Source organism: Exophiala xenobiotica (genome assembly GCF_000835505.1).
Source record: "Exophiala xenobiotica strain CBS 118157 unplaced genomic scaffold supercont1.2, whole genome shotgun sequence".
Classification (NCBI taxonomy): Eukaryota; Fungi; Ascomycota; class Eurotiomycetes; order Chaetothyriales; family Herpotrichiellaceae; genus Exophiala; species Exophiala xenobiotica.
Window position 1 is genome coordinate 1755402 of NW_013562493.1, and position 15835 is coordinate 1771236.

Sequence of the window (15835 nt, forward strand, 5' to 3'; positions counted from 1 at the left end):
TCGTTCGCAGACTTCATCAAGTATTTACCTACGGTATTCACAATCGAGTGGGCTTTAAGTTAGTAGGAGAGAAAGGTGTCACGGATTTGATGACGAGGAGTCCAAGGATTGACAGGGACCATCAGACATGTTCGTTCACCTCCAGTCTGGTTGCTCCTCAACTTGTTTGGTCTCAAGTACTGTACCTTGTTGTGTTTGCCGTCTCTAGTTGATTTCTGTCCCAATGCAAATCTATCTAGGCTGGTTCGATTCACACGGTGGAAAAGCCTTTCTAACTCGGGTATCAAAGTCCTCCTTTCCACTCTATCTTCCATCTCTATTTTGTTGAAAATGCGGCCTGATCTTGACGGCAGCGACCTTGACACCTCGAGACATGTGCATATCCATGCGGATGTGCGTGTCGCGCCTATCGTGCCCCAACGCCAGTAGTATAAAAGTAGAAGAACCTTGTCGAATTGTCAGAAATGCTTGCTTGTCCCTTCTCTTTGGTATGTCGTTAGACACGTCGCAAGTGGCAATGGCAAGTCATATCCATCTAGGATCCTTCCCAAATCGATCCAGCACCCGTGCCTTGACATGCAATGCTTGTTTATTGTGTGTGGCTCTCATCCGAACGCCAATCGCCCGCTTAAAATGCAATGCAAGATGTTCCCCGTCTATAATCCCGTGCCCCGGCATTGGTCTCGTTGCGAAAGTCTCGTAATCATTGCCTATGCCCAATTCTCGAAACCAATCCATATCGTTTTCAGTCGTCGAAACTCCACAGATCCAACAATGGATCATTCCCCTTTTCATGCTCTGGCTCGTCGTCACTGGCTTCGGAAAAGATCTTCTTGGGGATCTTGTACTCCACGACCGGCGGCTTTTTGTCTCTCTTTTTGAACTCGCTCTCTATCAGACTCGCATACCCGTGGTCCAGAAAGTCCTCCAAGTTGTACTGCTGCTTCGTGAACTGCTCGGATATGATCCTCGCTATGCTCGCGACCGTGGGGTGGTAGTGGCTCTGGCAGGTTTCCAGTTCCCACAACGAACTGTCGATTGCGCCTGTGAGTTGCGGATTTGGCTCGGTCGGGTCATATGGGTCGTTGCCTAGATTGTACTTGAACTTTGTGTACGGCGGATAGGGGTTTCGGTGGATCATGAATGTCGTGGTGGGATGCGTTTTGAGCAGGTTGTATATGAACGGGATGATGGCTACGATGGCGGAGGGCGGGGCGAATAGGCAGAGTCGCGACAGGCGTTTTATGAAGCTGGCCACGGTCGCGGCGGGGAGGTGGTTTGTCGGAGACAGGAAGATGTCCAGATGTCGCAGGACGCGAGAGCGGTATTTGCTGTGTAGGAGGTCTTTGTCCAGCAGGGCGTAGAGGCGCGGATAGAAGGATGGATAGTCGAGATTACGGGATGTGATGAGGTGGAAGAGGCCCGTCAATGCGGGGACCGCGAGAGATAAGTCGCCCATATCGAGACTGTCGGTGAAGAAGTCCATCAGGATTTCGGGGCGGCGCAGGCTAGAGATGGCCTCCGGGGACTGGAGTTGTTTGAGGAGATGTTTGCGCTGGGCGAAGGTCATGGGGGAGGAGATGAGGGAGGTGTAGGAGTCCATGGCCGGCATGTTGAGAGCAAATGTCTGCGAGAGAGAGGGTGAGAGAGGAAGTGTAGAGGTAGTGAGTATTATGGAATAAAGACTGCCATGTGCTTTGTGTTTGGTGTTGGATGCATATGCAGGACATGCCGTGCTGCTGAGGAAATTCATTCGCCAGAACTTTTTTCTCGAGCCGACGTACGCCAAGACTTATATCTGACTAAGTCATTCCTGGACTAGCGCGCCAAGATGCTGCGATTGAATCCTTGAGCTTCCCCTTCCTGCCCCAAACGAAACGTCAGGTAGAGCTCGCCGTTGTTTCTCCAGACGACTTTCACAGCAACCATGGCGTCCAGACTGGCAAGGAGTGCGGCTGGTATGGCTTGACTTACCTCCTCGAGCTCAAGAGACCGTAATAATACTGATAATGTGATCACAGGAGCCGCCAAACTCCGCCCAACCCTTTCCATCCGAACTCTCCCATCCCTCTGCACACCCTTGACTTCTGTCCGACACGCATCGAACGTTCCTGCCGAAGACCCCAAGAAGAAAGCGCAATCCATCGTTGACGCCCTGCCTGGTAACTCTCTGGCCAGCAAGACCGCCATTCTCTCAGCAGGTGCAGGTATTTCCATCTGGGCCATCAGCAACGAGTTGTACGTTGTCAATGAAGAATCCGTTGTCGCCTTCTGCTTGTTGTCCGTCTTTTACGGTATCTTCAAGTACGGCGGACCCGGCTACACGGAGTGGGCGAACAGCCAAGTTGGAAAGATCAAGGAATTGCTCAACGAGGCGCGGACGAACCATGCTGCAAGTGTCAAGGAGAGAATCGAGGATGTCAAGCCTTTGAGCAATGTGGTCGACATCACAAAGCAGCTTTTCGCTGTTTCCAAGGTAGGCATTAAAGGGATTCGCGCAGTAGGATGAGGATGGACGCTGATGGTCTTCGTAGGAAACCGCTCAACTCGAAGCTAAAGCTTTCGAACTCGAACAACGAACCGCCTTGGCTGCCGAAGCGAAGAATGTGCTCGACTCATGGGTCCGATACGAGGGACAAGTTAAGCAGCGCCAGCAGAAGGAATTGGCCGACAGCATTATCGCTAAAGTTACTAAGGAGCTCGAGAACCCCAAGGTTCTGCAGCAGATTTTGAGCCAGAGTGTGGCCGATGTGGAGAGGATTGTTGCTAGCAAGTCTCAATAGATACGACAATTTTAAAATCGACTTTAGCAGGGAGAGTCACTGCGGAAGCGGATCAGATGCTAGAGAGGTTGGGGGATGGTAGCCTCATTGGCTTGATGCATTGTTGTGTACATAAAATAGCTCTAAAGCTTTCGATTTGAGCACTTTTACCATTATTGACTGTTCTGTAGCCTCTGGAAAGTCGAGTGCTGCCGCCGGGCAATCAAACATGAGCATGGTGCTGTTTTCCCATTCATCATCAGACGACGAGATATCTCTCCGTAACCTCCTTGGCCATGATGGCATTCCCACTCAACGCGTACATGGTCTGGATCGCATATGCCGCTTCCATTGCGTATTCGCCAGCATGCTTCTGCTTCCCATCTTGCTCGGTACCAGGCTTCTGCTGGGCCTGATCGTCGTCTTCGCCTTCACCTTCGACCTCAACAGCCTCGTCCGCTCTCTGATTCACCTTTGCGAGCTCCGGCGGCACAGCGAGTATCTTTTCATACCCCCGGACAGCTAAATCCGACATACCAAGCATATGCCAGCACCTAGCTCTGTTGAAATCGATCTCGCGTTCGACGACCGCTTCCAAATCCTTGTCGCCCTTCTTGTCTGCCCACTCCCTCCTCGCGTCGACGTATTCCTCGAAAAAGGCCCACCCCTGCAGCGCGTACATGTGCCGATCCACGTTCTGCCGCTTCGCCATCTCGTGCAAGTAACTCAGAGCAACACTCAGCAGGACCACGGGGTTCTTCGGGTCCAAGCTGAGCGCGCGGAAGAAATAATTCAGCGCGCTGGGGAAGGAATTGCCCGCGTACAGGATGTGTCCGTACAGCGTGAGTAGCACTACATCCATCTCGTCGGGTAATATGACCTGCCCGTCTGCATCCCTGTACGCGCGGGGTGGCATACCCATGCCGCCGCCGCCGCCGTCCTCGTCGTCGTCTTTGCGGATCTCCTTGTCTGCGTTGCGCATGTTACTCGGCACAGGGCCCCAGCCTTCCGGATCATAGTCCGTTGGTAAATTGGCGTCAAGGATCATGACCTGTCTGAACCAGAACTTCTGGCTGGGCCCGGTACGGAAAGCGGCATTTTGCATCTGTCCTTCCTTGCCCGCCTTGTCGAGGGGGTGCGGGAAGAACAAGTTCAGCGCCGCGAAGAGCCTGTATGCGTCGGTGCAGAATTGGTACGTTCGGACAAACCAGCGCAGGACGTTGTTGAAGAGGGTATGTGCGTCGCGCAAGGCCAGCGCGCAAACGAGGTGTGTGACGTGGATGAGGAGTACGGAGGGGGGGTCGTTGTACCATACGATACAGTCGAGTGCGGCGCGGATGATGGCATAGCAGCGCTGCTGCCGGTGGGCTTCGGCGGTGGGTCCGGGGTCACTGGCTAGGAGTAATGCGTACTCGAGGAACACATCCAGCCAGTCTGGGAGTGATATGTCGCGGTATGTCGTCGCAGGCTGCTGGTGCTGCGTGAGCCCTTCAACGGAGGGCATCGGGAAGTCTGGATCATGATCCGGATCTTGGCTGTCGTCGGGGCGTTTGCGTGAATTTGTTGCATTGCGCATATCACTATCGTAGGGCGGTCTTTTCTTCGCGGCGCGCTCACCAGGGTAGAAGGCGCGGTTGGTGCGGAAGTCGATGATCAGACTTTCGGCGCACTCCATCCAGGTGTGGCGGGCGATTTCGTCGCCAGAGCGCATGGCTTCGGTGTTATCGAGAAGAGTCTGGTACAGGTTGTTGATGGTTTCGGTGCGATGGACTTCGCGCTCTTCGGCGTTCATGCGTTTCGGTTTGGCGAGGGCGGGTTGGCGGACACGGCGAGTGGTGGGTTCTTTTCGAGGACGGTTGGCTTTGACTTTGTCTTTGACATTTTCGGGCTGAACGGTTGTGCTCGTTCCGGTGTTGTCGGCTGGAGCTTCTACGACGGTCTCAGGTTGAGCGTTTGGACTCTTTTCAATATGGTCTGGTGGAGCTTCTGTGAAGGTACTTTCCTCGACGGGGGTTTCCGGTTTGTGTGGACTCTTCCGCGAAAGACCGGTGTCGTTTACGACGCGTGCTGCGAGCTCAGATACTTTCTGTTTGCGTCTGGCCTTGGACTTGGGCACCCGCTGAAGGCGGGCTTCGAGTGAATTAACTGGCGCGCCTGGCTCAACAACACCCGGTAGCTTGTATGCCTCCTTGAGAGCCTTTTCTGCCCCCTCACGAGCAAGTCGCTGCTCTTTGCGCTCGTACTTCCGTCTTTCGGTCTTTTGGAGTGAATTGTCTGCAATCACAACGGCTTCCCGAGCACATTCCAGTGCTTGCTCTTTATCTCCAAGATCGGCATAGAGCTTTGACAGCTGAGTCCTGGCTTCAATGCAATTTTCGTCGAGTGCCCTGGCTTCCTCATAGCATTCGATGGCTTGCTCTTTATTGCTGCATATGTAGGAGTTTGCAGCGATGAGCAGCCAGTAGTCGGTCATGTCGTCGTACGCCTTGGCTTCTTTCAGAGCTTCGAGATAACGGAGTGCTTGGTTATGTTCTTTGGCCTCGTGAAGAGCCTGGGCAACCTCGAGAAACAGGTCGGGGTACTGCCAAAGAGCCGCAGTAAGGTCCCTCGCATCCGCTTCGAGCCATTCGAAATGGGCGAGTGCTTCTTCCAATTGTTCGGGTCCTTGCTTGAGACGAAGCATGCCAAGTCGAGAGCGAAGCTCCAGAGGCAGACCAGGGCCGTATGCATCGGGTGGATGTCTGCCCGGTATGAATTGCAGCACGGTAACTCTTCTTGGCTCATCTTCAGAGTCCCATTCTCTGTCGTCCTCGGTGTATTCATCCCAGTATGTCTCATCTTGTCTACCGAGCAGCCATCTGGACAACCTCTTCAAGTTGGCGATGGAATTTTCCAATGCCAATTCAGGTGGCTCTTCTTGAGCCAGAAGCTGTATATAGACAAGCACATCGGCCCAGGTGAATTCCTCCTCGCCCTCAAAGCCGTGCTGACGGTAATAATCCAGCGTTTCTTCGTACAACGCCTTTGCTTTGGGAAGATCATGAGTTTCGACACAAATATCAGCGAACAGTCTCATGGCGTCGGAATGTCGTGGCTTGTGCTCGAGGATGGTCTCCAAGTCGGAAAACGCTTTCCTGTAATTCTCCAGCTGTCTGTTGACTGACGCACGCTGAAGCCGTGCATCCAAGTTTTTGCGATTTTTGGAAATAATTCGAGCGTAGCAATAACTTGCTTGCTGAAGAGATCGTTGCATGTCTCCATATGGTCTTTCCAAACATGCTGCAGCCACTCTCTGCCATACATCAGGGTCAGTGGGTATGCTGTGAGCACCAGTGAAAAGTGTAGCAATGCCTCTTTCGTTTTCGCCTTTGTAAAAGTATATTTCGGAGAGAAGAGCATGAGCAGCATAGATTTCTGGGTTGATTGCGATGGCTTTCAAACACAGCTCAAGAGCCTGGTCTATGTCCAGCTCCACCCACGCATTGTTGGCTTCTTTCAAGATTTGAGTGAACTCGGGACCGGGGTCGATGGCAGGTCTGTGGCCGAGTTGCATACCTTTACTCCAACCACCTCGCTTGCCCGTCTTTCTTCGTCGTTTCCTGGGGTGACCCGCAGCTGAGGATTGCTTTCCACGAGCGCGTTTCCGTCCTTGGCCGTTCGCTTGGTCAACATCTGTTGCGTCCACTTCATCCATGGACATGTTTTCTTCACCAGCAGAAGTCTGCACTTCTTGTTCTTCGCCATCTCCTGCAGCTGGTCCTGAGGACGGGGTCACATGTAGCTGGGGTAATTTCTCCATGGGAAAGGGAATGTAATTAGGTGGCAGACTGGAAGGCTGTGTATCCGCGATTGGGGAGGGTTGCTGTTGTAGGCGAGGAGCTTGAAGATTTGCCAGCAGCTGATGCGGATCAGACGAATGATTCAGAACGTATGCTCTAGGGGTTGATGAGTGCAAGGAAGATTGAGGATGACCCGGGAATTGATATGTTTGGAATGCTCGGTATTGAACGTATGGTGAATACATCCCTTGGGGAGGGATTTGAGGATAACCTGGGCCGTGGCCATATTGATATTCAGGGGCAAAAGGACGGCCCAATCGTCCGGGCTGCGGGAAACTGTGAGGAGGGTTTGGTGGAACCAGTCTCATCTGCTGGTGATGCGGCTGGAAAGGCGGAAATCCAAAAGACTGTCCTTGAGGAGCAGTCCATTGTGGATGAGTAAATGGAGGTGTCTCGGCATGTTGTGGAGGAAGTTGACTGTTCATTTGCCCCATGTGTCCAGAATGCGGATGGCTTGGTTCACGCTGTTGGACTGGTTGATGATTCGGACGCACTGTCTGTGGAGGCATAAAGATATAACCTTGTGCCTGAGGCTGCAGTGGCTGGTGGGATGACATTGCTGATGTAGGCGTCGGTACGTATCCTTCGTACAGTTGTGGTCCGGCTGTTTGAGGTGATCCTTGTGTTGGTTCAAAGTTGGATCTAGCCACCCATGGATGAGATTGTGTGCTTGGTGATGCGCCATCGCTGGAAGAAGACTGAGCGCTACTGCCGGAACTCGCCATGTTGAATTCTGTTCCGGCTTTATCGGCCTCCATATTCGTGGTATTCGAGAAGGTCGGATTCAGGTTCGTCATCCATGAAGAAGTTGCCGTCGAGCTGAGAAACTGATCCACCGGCTCACTAGCGACACTGTCTTTGAGATCGGTTGAAGCGTCTCACCGTCACATTGTTTGCTGTGGGAGGATTGCCACAGACAGGTGGATGATATGGTTCCAACTGGACTATGGCATTGGAAAAGACCAATAAGGTAACAATCAAGGTGAGTCACGGGATTGGCGCCACAATGAGGTGTTGGGTGAGGCGCAGGTGAGGCCAGTGAGGCGCAAACCAAGGATATTTGGATGAATAAGGCACAAGGCGGTGATGGCAGGGATCACTGAACAGAAGAAAGACAATAATCCTGGCTAAAGTTCGTCAAGGGTCAAGCCTAACTAGTGCAGCCTGATTCTTGGCCAGTCTTTAGGCTCACTACCTTAGTTAGGCTACAACTGTGATCCGAAGAAGACTTGACTCGCGGGCTTAAACAGGCGTGATAGGGAGACTCGTAGGCACCCAGTAGACGGGTTTCAGCTCGTAGGGGACAACCAGAAAATTTTAGGCCAGCTTCCGGTGTCTCGTTGATTGAATTGGACCTTTTGTGCGAATTGCGTGGAATAAGTCTTCAAGGTTCCACTACCATCTTATTGTTCAGAGCTCACTATTCTTGTCTTATTTCAGCTGCGCTTCATTTTTCCTTCCTATCCTCACCCTTACTCCCATCCTCAGACGGCCAGTTCCAGCTCTTCGTCTGTGTCTGTCTCCGCTCGCCGATTGCGCGTTTCTTAATCACCCCCGGCTCCTCGTGTGTCTGAGACACCTCGCGATCCTCCCGCTCCACTCACCATCGTTCTCTCACAATCTTCAATCACGCCCTCGACGTTCCTTTACCTCGTCAAAGCCTCTGGACTGGTTCCAACGGCTCCTCTACGCACCGCACTGTTTATTGACGGTTACATTCATCTCCATGATTTACTAGCTCCGTCTGTGTGACCATCCCAACTCCTCGAGCCATTCGTCGCTTCTTCTGCTGTCCTCAGCCGTTAGTGTCAAAGTCTTTCGTCCTACGCTACTTCCGACTTGCGTACACAGGATCACAATGGCCAGCAATATCATCGGGAACAGAAACAGCACCCCCGAGGCTTCCAAGACCTCACTCCGACCACCAACCTCGAGAACGCTCGGCTCGACCAGCACACATAATCAACCTGTTCGATCTTCCGCCGACATGTCATTCACTTCTCCGCTCTCTGCGCGTTCCATTCGTCCCGCATCTGAGGTCCTCTACAATCAACAGTCTCAGCATGGAGGTCTGGATGACTCGAGCAAGTTGGGTGAACAATGGATACAAGACATTGAACAGTATGAGACAATGCTAGAAGAGATGGCTGCGGCAACACTGGATCAAGATTTCAAGGACGAGTTGAGTGCTATCGAACAATGGTTTCGAGTCCTCAGTGAGGCTGAACGCACTGCCGCGACCTATGCTCTGATTCAGCAGACAACTCAAATGCAGCAACGCTTCTTTGCTCAAGTCCTCAATCAGATGTCCAAAAGCCATCCTATTTCCGGTGTCCTGTCTCCGGCGAATTTTGGAGAGAAGGACCCAATGTCCAGTCGGCTGAGCGATGCCATGTCGAAATTGAATGTGGATGATCGACGGACATCCATGGGTCGCCCTCCAGTCTCTCCTGCTGGAAACAAGCGCAACTCGGGCTTGGATCAGTCCACCATTCATGCCATGTTCCCCGATGCCGTTGCTGCTATTCAACAACAGAAGGCCGAGTATGCGCAACAAACAGGCAATCCTCCTCCTTCTAACAGAAACAGCACTGTCATTGGTGACCGTAGCTCACTTGTAGCACCCACCATTTCTGCTCCTAGAGAATCCAAGAGTGACGCTCTGAGCTGGCGTCAAGGCGGAGACTCTCACCAGCTTCCCATCTCACGACCAAAGTCTTCCTCTGGTCAACCACCCATGGGTCAATTCGCTCAGCCTGCGTCTTCCGGAGCGCTCCGCTCTCCACGTCCTATGGGAGCACCAGCTGGTAATATTCAGAGCACGACTTTGACTGCTCCGGAACCAAGCGAAATGCCAATGCTATCACCATATAATGTGGGTAACCAGAGCTGGGCCTCGATGACTAATACTCCGATGGTCCCTAACTTCAATCAAGCCGGTACCCACAGTGACATGGTTGCCAATGCCACAGCTATGAAGCTTGCTGCACTGTCGACGGTTAACAACCGCATTGCTTTGGACGATGCCAAGAAGTACAGACGTGCCCGATCGAATGAACCATCGCCACATAGTCAGCCACCTCTGACGCCAGGTGTCTCGTCCACTGGTATTCCCGGGATCAATACAATCATGATTAACGACCAAGGTCAGATTCTGAATGCTCAACAGGTTGCCGCAATCCAAGCACAACAGTTTGCAGCTGCACAAGGACGTCGTTCAAGGCCCAACTCTCCTGGTTTGCCCATGCAAACTCCGCTTGGACAAACGAATTTCGCTTCTCCTCAACATAATGGCTTCTTGGCTGCCTATGACGGGGCACCTATCATGATGGGAGCAGGAATGCCTGGGCTTATTCCTGGTATGGGTTCATTCGGTGGAGGTGAAGGATATTTATCGGATCATTCTGAAATTGCACGCGGCCGCTCACCTCGTGGACGTCGTGGAAGCTCCAAACCACCTGAGGATCCAACAGATCCAAGCTTGCTCCAGGATATTCCTACGTGGCTTAGGTCTCTCAGATTGCACAAATATACCGACAATCTGAAGGATTTGAAATGGCAAGAGCTGGTTGAGCTCGACGAGAAGGGACTGGAGGCTCGTGGCGTTAATGCTCTGGGTGCGCGGAACAAAATGCTCAAGGTATGTCTTCCCGGATCTGACCTAGTGAAATATTCTGACTTGTGCAGGTTTTCGAACAGGTGAAGGAGGCTCAATCCGATGGCAAGCTTTAGAGAGGTATTTGCTGGATGCCTGATCCATTCTTCGACAGACAACAGCCGAACTGCAGACCACGTTTCGGTGATTCGTTGACGGTCTAGCCGCAATGACGGAGCTGGGACTTCGTTCTTGTCACAAACCAACCGACAACTGTCTCTCCGACCCCGTGCTTCATCATTAGGACTATCCTTGCGAATTCAACAAAGAAACAACCTTCAACTTTCACCCTTCACGGCCTCCAACATCTCCGCTAATTTTCAAGTCCGCCGGGCGACACTTACTCTTATGATGACCTGGACGTTTTTATATAGCGTGACGAGACCACACATACGAGTTTTCTATGTGAATCAAAAGAACCATTGATTTCAAGATAACCCTACTCTCCTCTATCAGATTCTTCCCGAGACTTGTAGGAAAAGTGAATTGCCAGCCTTGTCTTGCCATTATTTCAGCCTTAGTCCTAGTGGATCAACGCCAAGCTTGTCCGTTGAACTTCAATCCGAACTGCATCGTAACGTCTGCGCTTCGATTTTCTTGTACCTCGTCTCAATTACTGGCTCCACGTATTGCACAGGTCTAGTCGTCGGTGTACACTGCTCTTACAGATCACAATGGCGCCCTCATCACAAGAGCTGTCCTTCCTTCTCGATCCTCTCGTCCCCGAATCTCTCACGCATAACACGAGGGTACGTCGTGCACTTTTCGCAGTCTGAGGGACCACTTCCCACTGACACTTCATGGCCTTTTAGACACTCTCAAACATTCGCTCCATCTCTGGTCTCCTCCTGGGCATTGCTGCCGGCATCCTGGGCCTCGAATCGCTAGTTGGCTTTGGCTTTTACTTGGCAGCCAACCTCATCATATCCGCGCTCTTCTATTTCCTGTTAGCAGGCGCAGCACCACAGAAATACTTCGCTGGCAGTGCGGGCACGAGAGGGCTGAATGAGAATGGGAAAGGGCGGAATCAGGGCAGGGGCGCGTGGAGGGAGATATGGCTTGGTGGAGGGCTGTTTACAGAGGCGCTCAGTGGGTTTGTCCTGGGATGGGCGGGCGTGGGAGGCGTGATACGATAAAGCATGGGAGGGTAAGGTTACAAGCTGGTATTGCAAGCACCGCCATCGACAGCGAAATCTGAGTTCATGGTACCACAAGCTCCTCCACACCAGTGTGATCGTATCAACCCTGCCACGCGAAAGCCTTGCAACTCAATCGTGTGCTGAAGGAATGGCAACCTTGCGTCACTGTGCGCTTCGGAGGTACTTGTCGAGCGACTATGCTGACGTGGATTGGCGGCTGGCACCGAGAGCGACAAGGAAAAGAGACCCAACAGCCGAGCATGAATGCCTCCTCGAACATCCCAAAGAAAACAAGGTACCACACAAGCACGCCGAACTCCGGCGAGCAGGCAGCAAAATCTTTGTCCATGACTGAAAGTCTTCTTAATAGCCAGCATCACACACGCCCCAATGCCATGAGTGCAACAGCCTGCCTCGCGCCAATCTCTGACCATATCATCAGGACGGAAAGCTGAATCGAGTTCATTCGAGAATCTTTTCGAGGAGAAATTAGGACATTATGGATACGGTGCTATGATGATGGCAGGAGTTATCGACGACGCAGTTCACTTGCTATCTGGAACTGGAGTTGTCGTAATGTCCAGACACAGACACGCTCTTCCTTAGCGAAAGCATCAAAAGCGAGCAACTGCGAAGGTAAAACCCGTGACATGGCGCTATTCAAGGCCTTGTCGTTGGGAGCGGACGATAAAGAGCCCGGTCCATGCCAACTATTCGATCCCAACAACAACATCTTTTCAAAGCCACTATGCCTACTCCGCAGAGTTTTCCTCCCAGTCGATGATGTGTAGGTCCGGTTGTTTCATGAGTCTATTTGACAGCTCCGGTGAAGTCGGACTTGTCCCAGCACGGGCAGCAGCTACCTGGAGGTCATGCTGTTGGGATCATTGCTCGCAATTGTTCTGGCTCTCTGGTCAGCAATGATCATGCTTTCGCAGTGGAGTCACAGACGGATCTGGCCTCTCATCTCGCGGTACGAATACCATGACTGCGTCATGGCGAGAACGATGGCTAGGCAGAGGCCAGCAACTGCCAGAATCGCGTCCGATGACATTGGTTGGGTCGTTGGTCTTTCAAGCAGTAAGTGGGATGGCAGCTGCTTTGACTTGGTTTGAAAACTTTCTGAAATCCGGCTACTGAAAGGGGATTTGCTCACTACAGCAGGTGTGTTGATCTGGACAGGGAGGAAGGAGTTATATATGGCCTTTCCCTATTCCCAGGGTCAGGGATAGCTGCGCCATGGTCTTGGGCTACGGGTGCGACCCTATTCTATGTGCTCTGCAGGCCATGTATGGGCCCCTGAGCGGTTGAATCCTATTCTAGCCCAGCCTCTCAGGACGTTGAACCAATTAGCTCAAGGCATCAGTGCAAAGCAGCCTCTGAGCCCTGCCACAAAATCATTGTTTGTTATCACTCTCCGGGGTCCATAATGGTTCTTAACTGTTGTGTATGCAGATCTTCGTCACAACATTCGTATAAGTGCGATATTCATGCCTGCTGAGGTCATCTACGCCAAGATTCACAGGAAGCTGCAGATTGTATGGGGTCTCTATCCTGTGATCAGACTGTGGAATCTGCGGCTCGACATTTTTGGACTCACCATAACCTCTCATGTGCCCACTGCGTGTCGGCCCTACACAGACTACCAAACCATACGCTAGGCGGTGAAAAGGTCTTGTGCATTCTGATTGGCCCCTTGTGCAGGGTTGAGCGGAATATCGCAAGAATACGAGCACTAATCTAGATGCGGGTCCTGGACCGACCTCACAGCCTTGTTCTTCCTCCGCTGTCAAGCTACGGGTACGCAATGACCAAAACAATCAGGAACGAGCCGGTATCCTTTGAATGCGTCGCGCGGCGTCTCCAAAAAAGGAGATGGCAGTCTGGGGGTCTCTGGTCTTCCACTATATAAGGGCCAGAATACACCCACGGAATATTACTTCAACTTCAGTCTACGATATCACGAAAACCGTCTCTACGACTACCTTCTCTGTGCGAAGCTCCATTGGAAGGACGGCTCCTTCCTCATGAACAATCTGCCTGTTGCAGAAGCCGCGGCTGCTGACTATCTACCTAACCTTGGGACAGTGACTACGGATGATGTTGCACAAAACCCTTTCTTCCCTCTTCCGCCCGAGTTCTACTCAGATAATATCCACATCGAACAGAACCCTGAAGAATTCTACACGATACAGACCGAACAAGCTTCTCTAGTCACGCATCTGAATGGTTTTCAACATGTTACGCCCTATTGGTCGGGGGAGTACCTGCCTTGGAGGTCACGAACGAACGTCTTGGAAAGTCAAAACGAAAATCATGGTGCTTGTGGATCTTCAGGCTTCTCCCAAGTTGGACCATACGTGGCGAATCCTTTTATTGCAGTTGGACAGGACATACAACGACAAGGTGTTTTAGAACAGGCCACCATCGACCAGACTCGTCGGGAGCGACGATGTCTGGGTTGCCAAGATGACAACGGTAACCGTCATTGCGTTGGTTTTCCCCTATGTCAAAGGTGCATTAAGACTACTGGCCTAAAGTCACCACCTTCTAGACTGACCAAAGCATCATATCTGAATTGGAAGCTCTGGTTTTCCGTCTGCCAAAGCCTTGGACAACACGTACCGAGCGAATGGACGATTTGGGATGAGATACCCAGCTATGATGTCGGAGAAGAGGATTCTGTCATTATAGAAGCCGAGTTCGAGGATCGAGGAACACAGCGTAACATTACACGAACGCGACCGATTGTCTATGCTCCTTGGCTGCGCGGGACTCAAACAGACCCCTTTGGCCCACCAGGGGACGACGATGGTGTTCGCATCCGCCAACCTGCCATCTCCCTTTCGCAGTATGATGAATTTGTCAAGGATTCAATGCTCAAAAAGTTGTATCCCTCGGAGCCAGGCCGGCGCCTCTCCAAGGACGAGCATGCCCTGCAGTCAGCAGTCACTTATTTCACCGGTTATTTCTCACTTCTCAAGAATCTTGAGTCGACCTGGATCGATTGCACGGCCTTTGTCGCTGACACTATCGGTCGAAATATTGCGGCCGAGATGATCTACCTAATAGTGTTCCGACTAGTGATGTTGTTCTCTAGGATCGTGTCTCTCATCGAGACTCTGCAACAGAAGAACTTGCATCGCAACCACCCCGGCATAGCCTTACAGGCCTTGGAAGTCATCTATCGCGTCATGAAGTCTCTACAATCTACAAGTTGGAACGTGCCGGAAACACATGTGTTGCATCCTCTGAGACAACTCGAACAGGATTTCCTCGAGAAGTCGAGCGTCATGCACGCTCACATACAGGCCTTCCAATGCTATCTTTCAGGGATCGATAAACTCGCTTGCCGAACGCTTCTGCCTCCGATTATCAGATTCACCCGGGCGGAGGGTCATAAATGCTTTCCACGTCACCTTCTGGTGACTGTACACAAACACAAGTCCGGGGATCGTGGGTTCGCCTATTTGGGCTTTAACCCTTTCCCTCTCATCGGCGACGGCTACACCAAACGTTCCATTATGGACCTGCTAACAAAGTCCGACCAGGACATGACCACCGACATTCTGAATGGCGTCATTGGCTCAAGGCCACACCTGCCAGAGTATCTGGTCAACGAGGACAATACCAAGGTCATACGTCAGATAGCCACACTCGAGTACGACGTCCAGCATTGCTCGAGAGATACTATTACTTCAATAGGAGGACCTACCTTTCAGACCTTGAATGACCGTCAGGCTTTTGATGTACCAAAAGCGCCACGCTCGCATGCAGACACGGTCGATAGCTCTGTCTCTGACGCTAAAAGCAGCTCATCATGCCAGATTTTCCGGGATGGCTGGCAGGGTTTGCTCGAAAAAGAGCACCCTGAGATCATCCCAGCATGGCTCTTCGACCACAGCAATTCACTTGATTCGGCAGATGATCATGCCTGCGACAAAGCCAACGATCCCCGGGACGAAGCGCTAGCACGAGCTCTTGGCAAGCGTAGGACCACAAGGGCCAGGTCTGAAGGTCAGTCTGAATCAGGGACAATGCAACCCCTCCAATCAAACAATCGTCGTAAGGCTATCGCTAGCTATGGTGGTATGTGGCCAGGATTCGGGGAGGAAGACATGAAGGTGGAAGTGGAAGCGGGTGATGAATTTGATATGCAGGGCTCGGAACGGGTAAGCCAGGATCGCCCATGCCAGCCGTGCGCCATCGTGACGCTCATGGGTTAGTGAATGTCCCTTGGTATTTTCGGCAGCCCGAGGGAGGAGTTCCAAGACACTGAAAAATGACGGACAAAATAAGCAATAGTTATTAGATCTCGGGAGGACATTCATAAAGGCGGTCGAAATTTCGGAATACAGTATATACTCATCAATGTCTTGCACCCTTCTCGGTTTAAATTGAACAGCTCAAAGGCGGCAGGAGACCATAAAATCTGATAAC

General features: G+C 51.9%; 6 protein-coding genes across 6 annotated transcripts; 4 read left to right on the forward strand and 2 right to left on the reverse strand.

Annotated features, from left to right (window-relative positions):
* Positions 1-90: 90 nt before the first annotated feature.
* PV05_02845 (uncharacterized protein) lies at positions 91-1726 on the reverse strand. Its single transcript, XM_013463446.1, has one exon. It carries the CDS (start codon positions 1610-1612, stop codon positions 746-748), a length of 867 nt encoding a protein of 288 aa, XP_013318900.1. The 5' UTR covers positions 1613-1726; the 3' UTR covers positions 91-745.
* A 163-nt stretch (positions 1727-1889) lies between these two features.
* Positions 1890-3018, forward strand: PV05_02846 (ATP synthase subunit 4, mitochondrial). The gene is made up of 3 exons (XM_013463447.1): positions 1890-1958; positions 2022-2476; positions 2535-3018. Exons 1-3 carry the CDS (start codon positions 1928-1930, stop codon positions 2781-2783), a joined length of 735 nt encoding a protein of 244 aa, XP_013318901.1. The 5' UTR covers positions 1890-1927; the 3' UTR covers positions 2784-3018.
* Positions 2860-7687, reverse strand: PV05_02847 (uncharacterized protein). Its single transcript, XM_013463448.1, has one exon. The coding sequence runs from the start codon at positions 7396-7398 to the stop codon at positions 3022-3024; it is 4377 nt and encodes a 1458-aa protein (XP_013318902.1). The 5' UTR covers positions 7399-7687; the 3' UTR covers positions 2860-3021.
* A 207-nt stretch (positions 7688-7894) lies between these two features.
* Positions 7895-10693, forward strand: PV05_02848 (protein vts1). The gene is made up of 2 exons (XM_013463449.1): positions 7895-10241; positions 10289-10693. The coding sequence occupies exons 1-2, from the start codon at positions 8460-8462 to the stop codon at positions 10331-10333; spliced, it is 1827 nt and encodes a 608-aa protein (XP_013318903.1). The 5' UTR covers positions 7895-8459; the 3' UTR covers positions 10334-10693.
* Positions 10694-10848: 155 nt separating this feature from the next.
* On the forward strand, positions 10849-12931 carry PV05_02849 (uncharacterized protein). The gene is made up of 3 exons (XM_013463450.1): positions 10849-11005; positions 11069-12797; positions 12851-12931. The coding sequence occupies exons 1-2, from the start codon at positions 10931-10933 to the stop codon at positions 11390-11392; spliced, it is 399 nt and encodes a 132-aa protein (XP_013318904.1). The 5' UTR covers positions 10849-10930; the 3' UTR covers positions 11393-12797; positions 12851-12931.
* Positions 12932-13285: 354 nt separating this feature from the next.
* PV05_02850 (uncharacterized protein) lies at positions 13286-15758 on the forward strand. Its single transcript, XM_013463451.1, has one exon. The coding sequence runs from the start codon at positions 13423-13425 to the stop codon at positions 15619-15621; it is 2199 nt and encodes a 732-aa protein (XP_013318905.1). The 5' UTR covers positions 13286-13422; the 3' UTR covers positions 15622-15758.
* Positions 15759-15835: the final 77 nt, after the last annotated feature.